We start from the raw sequence: 19,246 nt of genomic DNA on the forward strand, positions 1-19,246 counted from the left end.
TGGGACCCTTCACTCCACAGGCAGATGCTCTATCCCCTGAGCCAAACCTGTTAGGGCTAAATTATCTTTTAAATAGTTAAATCTCTCCCACTGCAAATTTTAAAACGTGGTGTGTGTTTTTTCAGCTTAGTCCAAAAAAAGTAACAATAAAGTAAAGAATAAAGAATAATGTAACTTTTTCTATGAACCTGCAATGTTAATGAGGTTTGCATAATTTCTTCGAAATATGTTTCTGTATATGTGCACATATACAAACACTCACATAGATATAGAACAGGCTTCTTTTACATATATGACATCTATTGTATATCCAGTTCTACATAGTTTCCCCCACTTGTCATATAGAATATTTTCTCATGTCATTAAATATATTTTTAATATTTCATAATATCAACACACCCATTCCTGTTCTGTTGAGCATTTAGCATGTTTCTTATGCTATTGAGCATTAGTATATAATGAAAATCTTCACTCCTACAACAATTTTAACTCTTTTTATTCTTTTTCTTTTCTGGGTCTGTTTGGATGTCAGACTAAGAACTCATATAACTCTCTAAATATTCACTCTATTCAAGTAAGTGGCAGCCTGGTTAATGGTAATTATCTTTCATCTATAGAGCACTGCACTCATAGAAAATTTAAAATCTGATTAGGCTACAATTTTTCCTCAGTTGATCATAATTTTACCAGAAATGATAATAGTTAATGCCTTAGGGGGTCTTAAGAAAAAACTAAGTACTAAGTATTAAGTATTAAAAATGAATGATACTAAAGAGTCTTGCATATATTTTAGACACTAAATATAAGGATTCTTGAATTAATATATAAGATGTGCTGCTAGAAGTTAATATTTAGCATGATAATGAAATCTGAGATAATGGTATAGTTCAAAATAAAGTGATTTACTCTTAAGTACTTCCATTCTCCCCTAAAAGGAAAAAAAAAAAAAAAATTAAAATCTCCCCTGAAGGGAAAAAAAAGAGAGAAAGAAACACAGGATCATTTTCTTTTTGGAAACAAATTTTCTTTTACTTAAAGTGATTTATATTTTCAATTCAAAAAAAAGAAAGAAATATTTTACATTCTCTGGAAATTGCTACTGTCTCAATTCACTGGTTTTTATAAGGAGGAAGCTTGGACGGAGCACTGGGTTGGAAGATTTATAACACTGGGCAATTTGCTTATTTTCTTTTAGTATCAGTCTCTTCATTTGGACAATAGTTGTGATGAGAATTGAATATAAAGCACCTCAAAGAGTGCCTGACACATAACTGACTCCTGCTTATTAAATGTTAATGCTTTTAAATGATAATGACAGATTATTTTAAGTTTCTAAAATATCTTTTTGCCTTGAATGGAAGTCAGTGATTAAACCTGTGCTAGTAGGTAAATGGTTGCCATTTTACCATAAAATTATAAACATAGACAATTGAAAGATGATTAATAATACACCAAAAAAAATTGAAAAGTTAAAACTCAAAATGTAAGCAATTCTGATGTCTTCAGAAGTACCCTAATCTCTTTATGCGTAGTTAATTGATCAAAAATAGTTAAAACAATGACTTAAATTTATAGTAAACTAAATTAATATTAAAGACAGAATAAAATATATCTTGTTATTTTTATTTCTCAGTTCTTTCAACCATCAAGTAAAGAGAAAAGAGGGGAAAAAATCAACACTAAAATGATACATTATCTAAAAGTTAATGGAAGGGAAAGCTTTTTATCAAAAACTGTGCTCTTAAGTGGTTTTAATATTAAAAAACAAAAATTGAAAATAAATGAGCCATATATACATCTTAAAAACTAGAAAAATTTATCAAAATTAATTAAAAGAAGTCAGGAAGCAGATGTTAATACAGGTAAAATAGCATTAGTAGAATAGAAAACACAAGAAACAAATAAAGCAGTTTGCCAAAAACCAACAGCAAGTTCTTTGGGTGTGGGTGGAATCTACTTCAATAGACAAATGCATGACCAACTTGACTAAGGAAAATTTTTAAAAAGTGCCAGTATAACACGTCTGAGTTCTAAGTAACCTTCCAAAAATAGCTCCTCCTCTTGCTATTCACACTTCTCAGAGAAAGGGTAAGTGGTGATCAGCTCCCCAATCCTTTTATGAAGTTAGCCTCTGCTTAATATCAAGCATCTGATAAAGAAGCTCTATAAATTTGCTAGGGTTTTCATAACAAAGTACCACAAATGGGGTGGCTTCCCAGGAATTTATTGTCTGACAGTTCTGGAGGCTAGATATGCAAAATCAAGGTGTTGGCGAGGGTTGGTTCCTCTGAAGAGAGGATCTGTTCCAGGCCTCTCTCCTTAATTTGTAGATGTCCAACTTTCCCTGGTGTCTCTTCATGTTGTCTTCCCTCTGTACCTTATCTGTGTTCAATGTCTTTGTTTTCATAAAGACATCAGTCATATTGGATTATGGCCTGCCTATAATGACCTCATTTTAACTTGATTACCTCTGTAAAGACTCTATTTCCATATAAGGTCATTTTCTGAGATACCAAACTTCAACATAGGAATTTTGGGGAACACAATTCAAACCATAACAGATGCTTTCTCTCTTTGATTAATCAATCATTTGCTTTCATGAGGTTTACCCTAATAAAACTTTGAAAGAAACCACACCCTATTACTTTTATAAAAGTTTTTAAACATTACATACTTTTAGAGGTGGAATGGACCGTAGAATTTTACTCTGTTACTGAGAAAACAGATTCTGTGATATTGGGTGACTTTCCAGTCAGTCCGTTATATCTTGGCCTTCTCTTACTATCTCTTCCAAATTCTCCACACCACTGGAGGAGCACGCGGGGATGCGTCAGTGCTGGGCTGGTGCTGGAGTTGCAGACTTGGGGATGTGATGCTTCTACGTACTTGTTCTTCCCGGCATCATGTCTTCTTATCAAGCACTGCTTGCCTTGGGCCTGGTCAGGTGTACATCCACTATTGCCTTCGGCTTTTTGCCTATGTCTTCACAAAATTACACTGGAAAGTTTATGCAGTTTGGTGTTTTGATTTTTAAAACTTCCTGTGGAAATAAGCTGTCTCAGAATTGTCCTTGTATAGTTTTATGTCATTTAGACTGTACCAAAGGTTTATTGTAATTGATTTGAAATCAAAGGCAGTTTTTCAGATAGGAATCCTCCAGTGGTGCTATTTTTATTAAATTGCTGTTTACTTGAAGGTGAAATGGTCAGTTGTTCTCAGTGATATTGATTCAATAGGTCCCTAGTAGTCCCAGGCACCTACTTTGAAGCAGGCATCCCAGCGATTCTTTACAGTCTTCACACCGCACTTTTAACAACAAAAACACCCTGCTTTAAATCAATACATTGATCATCAATTTTTAAATAGCTGTTACTAGGAATGATTGTTTTATTTCTCAATAACATCGTAGCTTGTAAAATCTAAGATTTTTTGTTATTGTAAGTCACATTACTTTATGTATCACTACGAAAGAAAAAAAAATACTCTCAATAAACAATGACACAGACCTGTGAATTACTCACACCAGCAACTCATCATTTTGAAATTTCTATTCAGAGGGATTTAGCAATTTCTTCTGCCTTCAGTTGCATTATTGGGCCTGTGATAGACAAAACTTTTACATGTACCACAGCTTCTTCTACTTATGGTTACCATTCTTTTATCATATAATGCAAAAGAATGCTTCTTTCCAAGAAAACCTGACATTGCTGTCATTCCTCCAATAATGAACATCTGCTTCACTTATAACAGATACATACACCACACCTTTTTCTATGCCAGTTAAGAGTCAAATGTGTATTAAATTATTAAATAAAATATTGGAGAAAGAGAGTAGTTACATTCTTTAAAGATGATTTTATGATAATATTTGCATAAATTTAAAAATAAATTTTTCTTTGTGAATTTGGTAGAAAATATTACTTGGAATTTTAACGAAACAGCATGATCAACTCAGAATTTACATTTCCAACTCCAGTGAAATAACCTACTTTTCCATAATTTAGTTTGGCTCTGTAGGCTGAGGAGGCAGTGTCTACTGACAGTCACTGTATTGTTTGTTAGTTTCAACAGAGGTACACAGTGAGGGAGTGGAGTTGGTCCAGTACTCCAGCCGGCTTAGGAGACAAGGAAGAGTTTGTGAAGGCTTCCACTCCTTCTGTAATAAAACGTGTGACAGGTTAAAGTACTTCTCTGCTCTTGATACCTTTGTGATACAGAAATTACAGACCGACTGAATTGACTATTGCTAAGAAACATGCTTCTAGGTAAGTAACATAACTTACAAATGGTAGGTTTGTGCTGAAGTGTTTGAAAATATATGCGGAGGTAAACTTGGCTTTGTTTGAAATTTTCCAGGTTTATACAGATTTCACACAGTGCTGGGCAATGCCATAATTAGTATTATTTGTCCTACTGGGTTTTAAGTGATGAATTTAGGCCACTTGGAATGATCTTGGAAATGTGTGTGTAAATTAAAGAAGCAGTCATGTTCAGAATAACTATACGTTTTTTCCTTCCATAAGAATGAGCTAACATTTTGGGATTTAATCAGTAGTTGTTATAGACAACAGAAGTCTTCATGGTCTAAATGTTAACATGACTTCTGGTTTAAAAATATGTTTGACTTCCATATGTTGTTAAAATTCTATGCTATGTCCTCTAAAAAGACTCATTCTATATTATCATTTTATTAATATTTAAAGTATATGGAAATACCCAGATTCAGTTTTAAACTAGTTTCCAATAATAGAACACTGAAAGGGTAAAGTATCAGTATGCTGAATATTTTTAGTAATACTACAAGTATATCTTATATAATATAAGATCTTTTAAAATATATCATTTGCATTAGTCTTAATAGAAATCTGGCAAAACCTTTCAAAGAAGATCTGATATAGGAAGCTTTCTCACTTCATAGAGCAGTATATTTAAATAAGAATTTCATTGGAAGCTACATAAACACTTTTAAAATGTTTTATTGATAAAATGCTTCTTTTACTCTTAAGTTAATATTGTGACACACTGGCTGAGTTTTATGCCATGGGTTATTTACTTGGAAAACAAACAGAATATGTCAGTAAGTGCACGATGAGTTGAGGAATTTTCCAGTTAATAACAGCTAAACAAACATCTGAAATCTCCAGGAAATTAAGTGAAAACATCTTTTATTGCAATGGTTATACTTTGACCAGTTGTACACATTATTTCCCCTGTGAGAACAATTTTAACCTTTATTTTTGAGTTATTCATAAAATCACTACTTAGGGATGTTTGATAACCCATTTGGGACATAGTAAACATAACTATGTTAGTAGTTTAAGAGAAAAATTATGTTTTTACTTGTTTGTGTTTTTAAATAGTTTAAATAATAGGTCAATTTGCACAGAGAAATCCCTTAATTGATTATATATTTTATGGGTCACTTTTTGCTCTAATTTCAAGCTTATTTATTATTCCACTTGGTAGCAGTACACTGTTATGAATAAAATACTGGTTTAGAAGTTAGAAGACCCAAGTTTAGGTTCCAGATCCTCAACACTACTTTTAACCAATGGGTTACCTCTGCTATAAAACTATTTTTTAGAGTTTTATTTTATTTTTGCTGTTTCACTTCTGCCCTCTTAGTTTTCATTATCTTGTCATGTTGGAGGTACTATATACATGTATAAAACACACTGGAAATTCCAAACAAGGGCCATCCTTTCACTTGGGAGCTCCCTTCAGGTCATAAGGCTCATTGCCATTGGTGGGGGATGGGTGATGTAGACAATTTGGGGCAGGGGTCCCAGCCTCTGGAAAGTGTGCTTGTGTGCGATAGCCACCATTTGTTTATTATTTACCAAGATCCTGATACACATGCATGTGTTTCACAACCTTCAAAGTCATAAAATTCTGACAAATACCCATCTTGAAGGCATTTACTTAAAAAAATATATCTTTCAATGGAAATCATCTACACAGTAACTTCTCACAGGCAAAATCTCAATATGCTACATATCATATCCATTAGTTCTACCTCTCCATTTGCCGAAGATTTCTTCATTTAATTGGAAATTAAGAGTTTGCAGACTTGAGTCTAAGATAATTTCTCTGTGGCTGAGGTGGCAAAGCATTGTGACAGGACTTTGCATTTCTCTTCCTCTAGTTCTGAGAAGTTTTAAGAAAATCACCCATCCTTTCTGTACTTATTTCCTCTATGAATGAAGATACAAGTATTTACCTCATAAGATTGCTGTAAGGATTAAATAGGGAATACTTATAAATGTCAACTGATACTTGAGCATTTAAGTTGGTGACCAACAAATGGTAGGCAATTATTACTGTTGTATTATTAAATTATCAACTGATTTGTTTGGATTCATCATACTTTCCAGGATTGCTGAAACTATATGAATTTTAAGGACTAAGTGTTCCAATAAGATGAGTGAATTATTTTCCTGTGTGAATTTGAAGCCAACCAGAGCTAACTCTAAATTATAGTTGTGAGCTATAATTACTTCAATGGTTAAGACCATTTTGGCCTCTGGGAATGAAATGTTATATTTTACAGAGCATGTGAAAGAAGTATTTGTGAATTCATCTCTGTCTTCTATTCATACCTGGGTTAAAATGAGCCACGGTGTCTAGCAGTTTCTTTGGAACATTACATAAACTTACTTGTTCTTGGCCATGTAGCAGTTGGGAGTATACAAACAGAACTGAAAGGAACCAAACAGCAAATTCTTCACAGGCAGGAAACCTAATATTTACACATTAATCAGTAGGGTGATGGTCCCTAAGGTGGCTCATGACTAAGATTTCTTATTCATCATGAATGGGAGCTAGCATCTTAAAGGACTTACTTCATGTCAACATGTTCAGCAAGACTAGACTGAAGCACAATTGTGACAGCATTTCAGCTGCAGAGGCTCTCTGTTCTTCCCCTTCTCTCTGTTCCAGTAGGAAGTGCCCTCACATTCTCCTTCTTTCCCCCATCAAACTAGCTTTCCAATCTCTATTCACACTAAGATATAAAGACCTTATAGTGGTTCATCAACATTTTCCATGTATTTACATTTTAACATCCTGAAAAACTTAAAGCTAAATAGCTAAAGCCCTAATCCCATGCAATCTTAAGTAATAGCCAGTGAGTTGAGAGGTTTGGGAGTAATAATGAAAAACAGCTACATCCTCTAGATCAGTGGTTCTCAACCTTTCTAATGCCGTGACCCTTTAATACAGTTCCTCATGTTGTGGTGACCCCCAACCATAAAATTATTTTCGTTGCTATTTCACAACTGTAATTTTGCTACTGTTAATGAACCGTAATGTAAATATCTGTGTTTTCCGATGGTCTTAGGCTCTACAGCAGCGGTTCTCAACATGTGGGTCGCGACAGGCTGTAGAGCCTAAGACCATCAGAAAACACAGATATTTACATTACGATTCATTAACAGTAGCAAAATTACAGTTATGAAGTAGCAACGAAAATAATTTTATGGTTGGGGGTCACCACAACATGAGGAACTGTATTAAAGGGTCAGGGCATTAGAAAGGTTGAGAACCACTGCTCTAGATCATGTATTCTCATTGTTCTCCAATGGGCAAAAATTCATTCCAGGAGGCAAAAAATATATATATTAACTCTTTTTTATGTATAGAGCACAGATACTCAAATAATATATAAGCAGACATATGGTATATCTGTGGTATTAAACTTTAACTTGGGGGGGGTGGCGACTAAGAAAAAAAAAGTCAGGAAGTCCCCTTAGGGATGTCATAATGAAAAAAAAAAAAGTGAGAGAAACTGCTCCATATTAGGGACTCAAGAAACCTGTAGAGTGCAAATTTTGCTGAATTGTTTCTAAATGTTTTCAGTATGAAGCAACTTATATCTGACTTAGTACGTATATTTGAAACCAGTATTTATGTCCTAATGAGTCAAATATGGTCCTTTGTTGTACTTTTTTACTCTTTTAATTATAAGAGGAAATAAGGAGAGACTTGAGAACAAGATGTACTTGGATTTGAATTATCTCTCTCTCTCTTATTTGTTCTGTGACCCTTGGCAAATGGTTTATTATCTTTAAGCTTCAGTTTCTTTGTCTTTAGTTTGCTCAGGGATCATAATGTTCATATTGTGGGATTCCAGTATCATAAGAATCAATTCAAATAATATACATAAAACCTCCTGCACATTGCCTAGTATGTGATACATGCATGCCAATTAGTAACTGTAATTCTATGTGTTGTGCCTTTTGTGTCAGTTACTGTTTTTTAAAATTATTATAGAAAAAGATTTTTAAATTTGAGAGATAAAAGTATTATCCTATATAATAAAAGCCTAATATGCTAAGTGTCCGGTCATCTCTTCAGCCAATCAAAGTGTAATATGCTAATGATATGCTAAGGCTGCTCAACCGCTTGCTATAACTTGCACTGACCACCAGGGGGCAGACAGTTGACCAGTTGTTATGATGTGCACTGACCACCAGGGGGCAGATGCTCAAACCGGTAGGTTAGCTTGCTGCTGGGGTCTGGCCAATCAGGACTGAGCAAGATGGGCTGGACATGCCCTGGAGCCCTCCCGCGGTCCCTCCCTGGCTAGCCAAACTCCCAAGTGCCTCCCTGGCCCCGATCATGCACCAGTGGGTCCCTTGGTCTGGCCTGTGCCCTCTCGCAATCTGGGACCCCTCGGGAGATGTCAGAGAGCCAGTTTCGGCCTGATCCTGCAGGCCAGGCCAAGGGACCCCACTGGTGCACGAATTCGAGCACCAGACCTCTAGCTTTCCATAAAATATAGAAGCCTCTCTGGGATGAATATTAATACTATCTTTAAAAAGAAATACTTCAGGTTGTCCTTTAAACCAGTACCACCCCAACTGACATAAATCCAAAACAAGTAAAATCTAAATTTTGTATTTGTTTGTCCTTTTTTGCTTAGAGGCAATCCTCTGCTAAATTAGACTTTTGACATGTCTAGACACTAATGTAGTAGTATATTAAATGTTAAATGTAGAAGGGTTAATTTTCTGGCTGTTCTGTTGAAATATGTTTTTCTCCAAATATGTTCTACTTTGGATTTAGCTGTAAAGTCATTGTTTGATTTCACCTAGTACCATGAGAATGCAATATCATTTGAAATTTACGTCTGTGACATCACTTTTGCCTAGAATGTTAAAATGATACTTGCTTTTAGATATTCACCAACTTGCATGGAATCGTAGGCTAGAGAAATTAATGAAAGGAAATAGTGACAATCAGTCAGTATTTCAAACTTGAGAATGCATGTGGAATTGGGTAAATTTTAGTATTGATACAATGCTGTGGAAGATTTTGTTTCCTTGAAAGGAGCATTCACAATTCATATTCTCTCTCTCTCTCTCTCTCTCTCTCTCTCTCTCTCTCTCTCTCTCTCTCTCTCTCTTTCTCTCCCTACCCCCCCCCCACCAGCTGATTGTTTTGCGTTTGTGATATACTATTAAAACTCTAACCTGCCCGCCTCATTCCCAGATTATTTTGCTTTCTTTGTAAGATTAAGAATCACCTCTACAGATGAAAATTCTATGAAGATGGAGGATGCTTTCATTATACGGATTGCAATGTGACAAAATAGAGTAAATGAGCAACTCTGAAATGTGCAATATATTCTCCCTGCCTTTTCAGCTTATCTTCTTTTTTGGTAATTTACCTCATCAATAATATGCCTACTTTTCTGTGATATAAAAATCCTTTAATAATGAATAACCATAAAATAGTGTTCTCTATTCCAGAGTCCGGCTTTGTAATTCTTGGCTTTGACAACAGAAAATAAAAGTTTAAGGAGCAGAGTGAAAAGAATGCTATAGTTAGGGAACACATTGATCCAAAAGAAATAGACCACAATTAGTGGAACTCAGAAAGCACCAATGATACAATTATTTAAGATTCTTCCTAGCTTTCCAGGGAGCTGAGAGAACAGAATTTCACAAGGTATACAAACATCACATTTCAAAAGCATATGAGAAATCAAGGAGCCTCATTTGGAATAAAATATATTGGCTCAGATTCTGTTTTCATATGCTTTAAAAATCATACTCCAAGAGGATTTTGGAAGAAGTTTTGTCTTTAAAAGACCATTAAGCTGCAAAGTTGGATTAAGAATACATATTTGCTAAATGACACCCTGGAAGTTCTGGTGCACAATAGTTATTTTCTGTTTCACATAGAATTGTCTCAAGTCAATTACTGCATTACAGTGGAAAAATCAGTTTTCAGAATAGTAGGAGACATACATTTCAGCCGAATTGTTGAGATTTATGAGAACCCCTTTGAGGACTGACAGGTGAAATAATGTCCAAAACTTAAAATCTAATAGGTTAGAACAGTGGTTGGCAAACTGCGGCTCGCGAGCCACATGCGGCTCTTTGGCCCCTTGAGTGTAGCTCTTCCACAAAATACCACGTGCGGCGCGCACATACAGTGCGATTGAAACTTTGTGGCCCATGCGCAGAAGTCCGTTTTCGGCTCTCAAAAGAAATTTCAATCGTTGTACTGTTGATATTTGACTCTGTTGACTAATGAGTTTGCCGACCACTGGGTTAGAATAATCTTCACCTAGTTTGAACCACAGTATCATGAGGAATTAATTAATATTAATATGGTATTTTTCATAATCCTTGTTTATTTCATTTATGATAGCCAAAGTGATTTAACAAGATGTCTCATCTAGGAAAGTTAGAATAAGAACCCAATCCAGCCCAGCTGGCATGGCTCAGTAGTTGAACATCGACATATGAATCAGAAGGTCATAGTTCAATTCCTGGTCAGGGCACATGCCCAGGTTGCGGGCTCAATCCCCAGTGTGGAGAGTGCAGGAGGCAGCCAATCAATGATTCTCTCTCATCATTGATGCTTCTCTCTCTCTCTCTCTCCTTCTCCCTTCCTCTCTGAAATCAATATATATACAGTACTTCTTTCCACAATCCAGTACTTCTTTCCATTCATTACCTATGCTTTCCTTTCTTCCAGTCTTCCAGGTAGGGTGGGCAAGAGCCCTTGCCCAGGTGATAAGCTCCTGCCAACCTGTGCAGGAAGGTCATGTAGTGTCCTATTCCATCCCTTAATGATTTTTGCATCTCTAGGTTGCCAAATACAAGTTCTTCTGTAGACTACTAGAAAATTAGCCGAGCCAGATCCATACCTTTCTCTGTTGAAACTGTTTTTACCTCTTCTCACTCACATGCATTTCACTGTTTCTGTGGAAATCTTTTAAAAATAATTTGGTGAAGGATTGCCAATTATTTTGCATCCCTCTAGAAAGATTAAAGTGGCATTGGCAGAGGTGGGGAAAGCACTGGCCAATTTGGACTTGTTCACTAGTTCAGGTATTCCTGAAATGAGAGAATGCTTGTTACTGCTGGTCATGTTCATAGTATCTTTGTCTTATATCCTCTTGAGCCTAACAGGGTACTTCCATATGATTGGAGGAAATAGAGGTAGTTTAGTTTAATAAGTGACTTCTGCCTAACATATTGGTTCTAAATCTATACAAAGTAAGAAGGACCTGAGTTTATTCTAGGATATATCAATTAAAAAAAAGTTCCAATTGGACAAAGAAAGCACAATCAGTTCGAATTTTCAAAGGGAATTTAATAAAGGACCTGTTTTCAGAGGTGTGGTAAGGTTTATGGGAATCCATACTAGATGTCAAGCTTCCTATTTACCAACCATAGGCTCCCCCATTCTTGAAGAAGGGGAGGTAATGGAGGTTAAGTTTGGTAAGAGCTGAACTTGGAAACTGAAAGGGAAACTGCTCAATAGGAGCTGTTATCACTGAAAGATGCCACTGCCAGATTGCAGGCAAAGAGGGAGACTGAGAAAAATACTCCAACTTCTCTTTTCTTCCCACACGGAACAGGAAAAGAGTAGAGAAAGGATTTGGGAGCAGAGCTCAACCTGCATACATGGTCCACTGAACTCATTTCCAAACATCTTCCCCACCCAGTATTTAATTTGAACAATAATGGATGGAAGTGTTCCTTTAGAGCTTTGTATTCCTTTGTATTTTCTTTATTATTCTAGACATCTATTGGCTTTTAAAATGTTATTTTAAGTCAGGATCCTAATGCAAATTTTAATGGTTGTACTGTGCAGTAATAGTGCACATTGTCTACTGAGATACTGAGATGTTTGCTCTTAAAATAAATGGCCCCAACTTGTCATACTTTTGCACTTTTGACCATGCATTTTTATGGTCTACTCACGTTCTGACATCAGCTGGCATGTGTGCAGCTGTCCATGTCTATAGCAGCTATGGTTCCTACTTCTGAATTCAACTGTTTTCATTATTCTATGCAGAATAGGCTAGAAAAGGCTGTAGTCATTCACTAAACACATTTTTTATTGAGCATCTGTTATGCTCAATAAAGGCCCTGAGGATATCAAGGTGAGCAAAGCAGAAAGGCCTTTCAACCTTGGGAAGCTTCTGACTCAGTGTTTTTTCTAAACTACATCTGTCTTTGAGACCTCAGAGACTGTCTTAAGAATCCTTAATCTTCTGATGCTTTGGGGGGAATAGGGAGACATATGTTCTGGTGCTTTGCTGAATTCTGAACTGTTGAGGTTACCAAATAAATATATGATGTATTTGTTACTGTGTTTAGTATCATTCATGCATTCAAAAAATGATTTCTGAGCATCTACTATATGCTAGTATATGTAGCAGTTGAGAAATTAATAAAATATCTTAGTGTTCAGGCTTAGTTGGGAAGTAGATATGCAAATAACTACAATGGCAGGATGTCAAGAGCTATGGGACTAGCAAACAATTCCACTGTTTTGGATGAGGGTGACTATGAGAGTTGTGGTAATAACCATAATGCCCAATTTCCTGGCTGCTCAGGCAAGCAATTTAAAGCCTCCCTGTTAGTAATATGTGCTTTTATTTAATAGGAGTCCCGTAAGTAGTCACTTGTAAAAACAGCGTTTCCCAGAATCCATTGGCACAAACTGTTCAACTCTTTGGAACACACATGAAACAGCTCCAAGCACACTATTTACACTGTTTGGGGATAAACCACATGACTCTGAATTAGGGGGCTCAGTAGAAACTATGGTTTTATACATCATTGAACATCTACATTATACTAATAGTATAGACCTGTACTCTGGAAAAAATACTCATTGAAACTGTTAGAATAATGAAACCTCATAATTATGAAAAAGTCCTAATAGTGGTTGACATTGTTTATATATTTTAGCGTTGTAACTATGGTAGCTATTTAGGAGGTTATAGCCCTTATCATGTTTGCAAATCCACACTTTACAATGCTTTATCTGGGTAAGCATTAGCTCATCCTCTGACACATTGAAAAGGAGCCTATTTTTAATCTGAGACTAGAACATTTCCCTAGCACCATGGTCGGCAAACGCGGCTCGCGAGCCACATGTGGCTCTTTGGCCCCTTGAGTGTGGCTCTTCCACAAAATACCACGGCCTGTGCGAGTCTATTTTGAAGAAGTAGCATTAGAAGAAGTTTAAGTTTAAAAAAATTGGCTCTCAAAAGAAATTTCAATCGTTGTACTGTTGATATTTGGCTCTGTTGACTAATGAGTTTGCCGACCACTGCCCTAGCAGTACAGTTTGAGCATGGCCAATGAATCTCTACCTATTTTTCTAAGTAATGACACTTCTATGGAATATATTTTTCATTTTTTCCTGAATCTTTCTTTTTTAGAAGAGTTGTTCCTGATAAAGAAAAGAGAAGCTATAGTAATAGTATTCCATGAGGAGGACAATATTTTTTAGGTTTAATAACATATTGACAATGATGGAGTTCAGACCTTAGCACCTACCTTAACACCAGCCCACACAGGTGGTACCATGCTGATGGTTTAGCGTCCAGACCTCGGAGACCTCTACAGAGCAATAGTCACATCCTCCTTTATCAACTTATAGATCACATTTGGAGTTCTCATAAAACATTCTTGGTCTCAGGGACTGTCTTACTGGGATTTTGTTTTTGCATTTATTTATTTATTTATGGTGAAAGAGGCTTGAATGATTTATGCGCTCTATAATATAATGTGTCCATGAGGCTGGAAAGAGTATAAGCTTATTTTTATACTGTACATTAGCTTACATTTTAAATAATATACTTGGTATACTTTTCTTTTATCCTCCAAACACATTTTTAGGTGAAATACCTCTAGATATATAACAACATATACAAATATCAATTTTAGATACAATAAAGATCTTATTTTCCTTGTGTTTCCAGACTTTTGTCGCACTGTTAGTATATTTGTTAACTTTTTTTTTCCAGATTAACCATTAAATGCATTACTTTACTTTAGAGATCCTTCACCTGAAAATACATATTGAATATATTATTTTTAAATGTAACTTACATACTATTTAAAAATAAGCTTACCCTACAAATATCAAATGTTGTACACTTCAAACTAATATAATGTTATATGTCAATTATATATCAATAATAATAATAATGATAATAATGTTTATTCCATGTTAGTTACCTAAATTTGCAGACAACCTGAGTAATTTGACTCTTGCCAGATTTTCCTCCAATGGTAAAATGTCTTGGGAGAAAACATGCATTCTGAAGAGATTAAAGTCAGATTTATTTCAATAAGTCTATGTGCCTCTTCTATATTATGCATTTGATTGTTGTATATCTCTGTGTTTTCATCCTGGCAAAGGTGAAGCAATAGGCATTGTTTCCAAATGTTTGCCTTTTTGATTCTGAAGATAACTATTATGCTGCTCTTCAGCCTTAATCACTTCTCCCCTGTACCAGGGTGTGACTGTATCAATTGTCTAGTAGACTCAATGCCCCTTAGCTATCTAGTAAGATAGGGAATTGTTTACCTATCATTCCACCAAGTCTTGTGCTGTGACTAATTGATTCAAAGCCAATTTATAATGTTATATAGATAACCACAAAAGACTTTTGTGTTTTGGTTTCTCACCTCCCTACCTTATCAATTTGCTTTTCTTCTACTTATGATAAAGGCAATGAATTATCCGCTGTGTATGGAATAAATGTGAGTTACTGATATAGCCAAATGACTGAAAAAGGTGCCGTGCCACTTTCAAAATGACAGCTTGTTACAGGATTCCTTTCACCAAGAACCCCCACAACCTACGCTCCAACCTCAAGCATGAGAGTCTCCTGTTATCCTGTCAGGATTTAGCAATATCTATTACGTTCATTTGTTTTCCAATGTTACTTCTGTTGAAAATGTATGTCACCTCTCATATATGCCCATTTTTTCTGTGATTGCCCCTGAATATATAAACCCTACTTGTCAAGCAAAAATTTCCCATAGGCCAGTGTTCTAATATGAGGCTTTGGTATTATGGAGCTTCATGTGAATCAAAATTTATTTCCTTTTCCTAATTCAAACGTGCTTTCTTCTTTGAAAACATATTACACACACACGATCCTTAGAAGTGAAATCTCTCACTCTACTTCTTTGGTCTTCTCGAATCTTCATAGCGAGGCACTATGTTGAGTGTAGTCCATTTTCTCTGGGGAATGTTTTAGACTATAGAAGTTCACAGCTGTTTAGTGCTCTGTTCTCAGATAGATAAAGTGCGATATGGGAAGTTCGTGCTGCTGGACTCCAGGATGAGTTATGTCAGCCTGACCTGGAGGGCAGGCAGTCCTTTCCTGTCTAAAAGTCAAAGCTGTGACATAACACACTGATACCCGGGGAGAAAAAAATTGTATAAAAATTTAATCCCTAAAAGTTTTCTGCTAACCAGGATCCAGATTGCCACTTTGCTTATGTCTAAGCTTACATACTAAATAGTACGTTAAATAGTATATTCATTTCTGTAGTAGCTCTTTGAAATCTTCTCCGCAAAGGAAGACATTATTGGCCATTCTAAACAAACTCAGTACCACATGCCTAGTAACCTAATGGTAATCTGTTTATCTGTGACATTTAAACAAGAAGCATCCTTTTGTAATATGCTTTCAGATTGTGATTTTAATTTAAAATATTGGAGTATATTCTATTACACATAATCCAGTGCCAGATACAGAGGCTCAAAGATCTTAGTGTGTCCCAGGAAGAGAGTTAGGGAGGTTTATTGTGCGGTCCTGGACTGAGGACTCAGACTGTCAGCAGCAGTTCCTTTATCCATTCATTTATTCAGTGATATTTATTGTACGCCTCTTGTGATAAACACACTGTTAAGTATGTAATAAGATACAGAGTTGAATATGATATCTGGTTTATGTTTATGAAAAATTACTTTGGTAGAGTTGTGGAGGCAGGGGTACAGGAGGGGGAGACATAAGCAGGAGAGCAGGTCAGAAAACATTGCAGTATTCAGGGGGAAGATGCTGACGTGAAGCAAAGGCAGTGGGATGAAACAGAGGGAATAGATGAGACCCAATGTGGTTATGATCCCTTTAATAATCAAATGAAGCCGAAACCGGTTTGGCTCAATGGATAGAGCGTCAGCCTGCGGACTGAAAGGTCCCAGGTTCGATTCCAGTCAAGGGCATGTACCTTGGTTGCGGGCACGTCCCCAGTAGGGGGTGTGCAGGAGGCAGCTGATCGATGTTTCTCTCTCATCAATATTTCTAACTCTCTATCCTTCTCCCTTCCTCTCTGTAAAAAATCAATAAAATATATTTTTTTAAAAATCAAATGAAAACCTTTGACTTCTCCACAGAGAGAACAACGCACATGGGTGTGTATACAAGTGCAGTTGCACAAGGCCCATCTCTGCCATCCTCTTCCAGAAGGTGGGGCACAGGTCTGGGGCCCTGCAATTTGTCCCTTGAAATTATAAGCTAAGGTACAGTTGCAAACAAACATTATGTCTCAGTAAAACAATAAATAAGTGGTGGACATCATCAGGGTCTCAGAAATGAAACTGTGAACGTACCTTAGTCTGTACAGAGAGATATAGAGAAATATGCTCTCTTCCCGTTGTTTTGCCTCTAGAAAAAAACTAACTGCTTGGGGAAAATTGAAGAAAAACAAAAGTAAGTGAAGTGACATCAAATTGGCGGTAGCAAGACTAATTAAAAAGATTGGAATAGCATTTTTTTTCAGGCTGGAAAAACAAAGGAATGGGATTGAAGACTATAAAATTTTGTAGCATATAGATAGGACCAAACACACATGTTCATAATATCCCTTAAGAGCACCACAAGGGAAGGTAGGGGAGGGTGGGGATAAGAGGGAGAGATCAAACAAAGGACTTGTATGCATGCATATGGGCCTAACCAATGGACACAGACAACAAGGGGGTGAGGGCATGAGTCGGGGGGATGGAGGGGTAATGGGGGAAGAAGGACACATATGTAACACCTTAATTAATAAAGAAATTTTTTAAAAAAGAAAACCTTTGGAGTTCTAAAGAGGCAAATAAAATGTAGTAAATAAAAAGAATCACCTTTTCATGCAGTACTCACATTATGGAAATCATTGCCACGGTAGATGGTACAGACCTCTAAAATAAACAGATTCAAAGAGCATTTCAGAAAATTCACGTTTAATAGAGCTCTAACAAAAGTTTAAGGCAATATCTATCTTTTGAGGGATAAGATGCATTCATAATTTTTGAACTAGAAATTAGAGAATTTGGGACCAAATAATCCATGAGTTTGGCCTAAGGTGGTGGCCATCATATTCTTTTGTTCACAAATTAAAAGTGAAAACTTCAATTCCAATCAAGCTAACAATAAAATGTTATTTAAAAAGTTTTTCCTAGTTGTAATTGTTTTTCAATTTACCAGTCATAGTACCAAATAGGACCTCCTGAGCTTAGTTGGCCAATTCAATACTCACCCTAAGTTCTTCCTGTGAGCTACTTATCTACACTTCCACTATCTCCCTAGCCATACATTCTCCTCACTTAGCAATTTTCAGATCATTATTTTTAAATTGAACCTCATATCTCCAATTTACTTTTTACTCTGATCAATTTTAAATCACAACAAATTGCAGAAATAGTACAAGGAACACCCGTATACCCCCTCACCTAGCTTTGCTAATTATTAATTTTTATACATTCCATTAGCTCTCTTACTCTCTAAAGTATATAGAATATTGATTTATGTTTTACATACTTATGTTCAGACATTTATATATCATTAATCTACATATGTGTATATATTCTCATGCTAAAGCATTTGAGAATTATTGCAGAAATCAAGACACTTCACCCCTAAATATGTCTGCATGGATATTCTAAGACCCCTGAATATTCTCTGCAAAATAGCAGGGAGTACTGGTAGAGCAGTACTGATAAAAGTACTATTATATAACAGACATTCTCTCATATTACCCCTTGTCCTAATGATATCACTTATAGTCACTTTCTTCTTCTTTTCAATCTGGGATCCAAGCCAGGATTTTACATATTGTTAGTTGTCATCTCTCTTTAGTTTCCTTTAAGTTTATCCAGTTTCCAGCTCTTTATTTTTTATTTTTTGGTGATATTATTGTTCTCCATAATTTTGATATTTTTGAAAAGTTCAGTGTAGCTATTTTTCAAAATGTCCTTCATTTTAGATTTGTTTGACTTGTTTCTTCATGATTAGATTCAGATTAAGCATTTTGGGTGGGGTATCTGCATATCTACATAGGTAATACTGTGTCCTTCTCAGGAAATGTAGGATATGAATGTATTCTATTACTGGTGATGTTAAGGTACAGATAATGTCTGTATGATTTTTCCATTGTAAAGCAAAATTTTCCCTTTTAAATTCAAATATAATTGGTATATGGGTAGGACAGTGATATTTTGAGATTGTGTGATTTTCCTGTTCCCTAACTTTTTACCTGGTGGTTTTAGTATCCATTGATGATTATTACCTGAACTAGAGGCCCATTGCAGGAAGATTCCTACAAGAATAGGGCTTCCTGCGGCCGTCTCCGCCCCCCCCCTCCCGCCTGCTTCCCCCGCCACCCCGCCTGCTTCTTCGCAGCTTTGCTCCCAGCGCTTGGCTTCCTTCTGCACTGTCTTCAGTCTTTGCTCTGCGCCTGGATATGCAGATTAACTGCCATCTTGGTTGGGTTAATTTGCATACTCGCTTCTGATTGGCTTGTGGGTGTCACTTGTGGGCGTAGCAGAGATACGGTCAATTTGCATGTTTCTCTTTTATTAGTGTAGATTGGTTATTATTGTGTGGTTGTAATATTCTGATTTACTATTTACTTTTACATTTATTAATTTATTTGCTTCTCCTTCTCCCCTTAAAAATATTTTAGTACCACTCTGTATTTGTGAATTAAGT

At 36.0% G+C, this 19,246-nt stretch overlaps 1 protein-coding gene across 5 annotated transcripts in view; it reads left to right on the forward strand.

Annotated features, from left to right (window-relative positions):
* Positions 1-19,246, forward strand: part of ZNF385B (zinc finger protein 385B) — a 367,474-nt gene that overhangs the window by 182,434 nt on the left and 165,794 nt on the right. The window contains exon 1 of one of the 5 annotated variants that reach the window (XM_080669114.1): positions 3,587-4,265. The exons of 3 other annotated variants lie outside the window; for them this stretch is intronic. In XM_080669114.1, the coding sequence (XP_080525240.1) occupies positions 4,256-4,265 (10 nt within the window). In that variant the 5' untranslated portion in view covers positions 3,587-4,255. Of the gene's footprint in view, positions 1-3,586; positions 4,266-19,246 lie in introns of those variants that run through there. One more of the 5 variants, XM_080669113.1, reaches the window with a different exon arrangement.

The sequence above is a fragment of the Plecotus auritus genome (assembly GCF_963455305.1).
Source record: "Plecotus auritus genome assembly, chromosome: 5".
In the NCBI taxonomy this organism is placed as follows: domain Eukaryota; kingdom Metazoa; phylum Chordata; class Mammalia; order Chiroptera; family Vespertilionidae; genus Plecotus; species Plecotus auritus.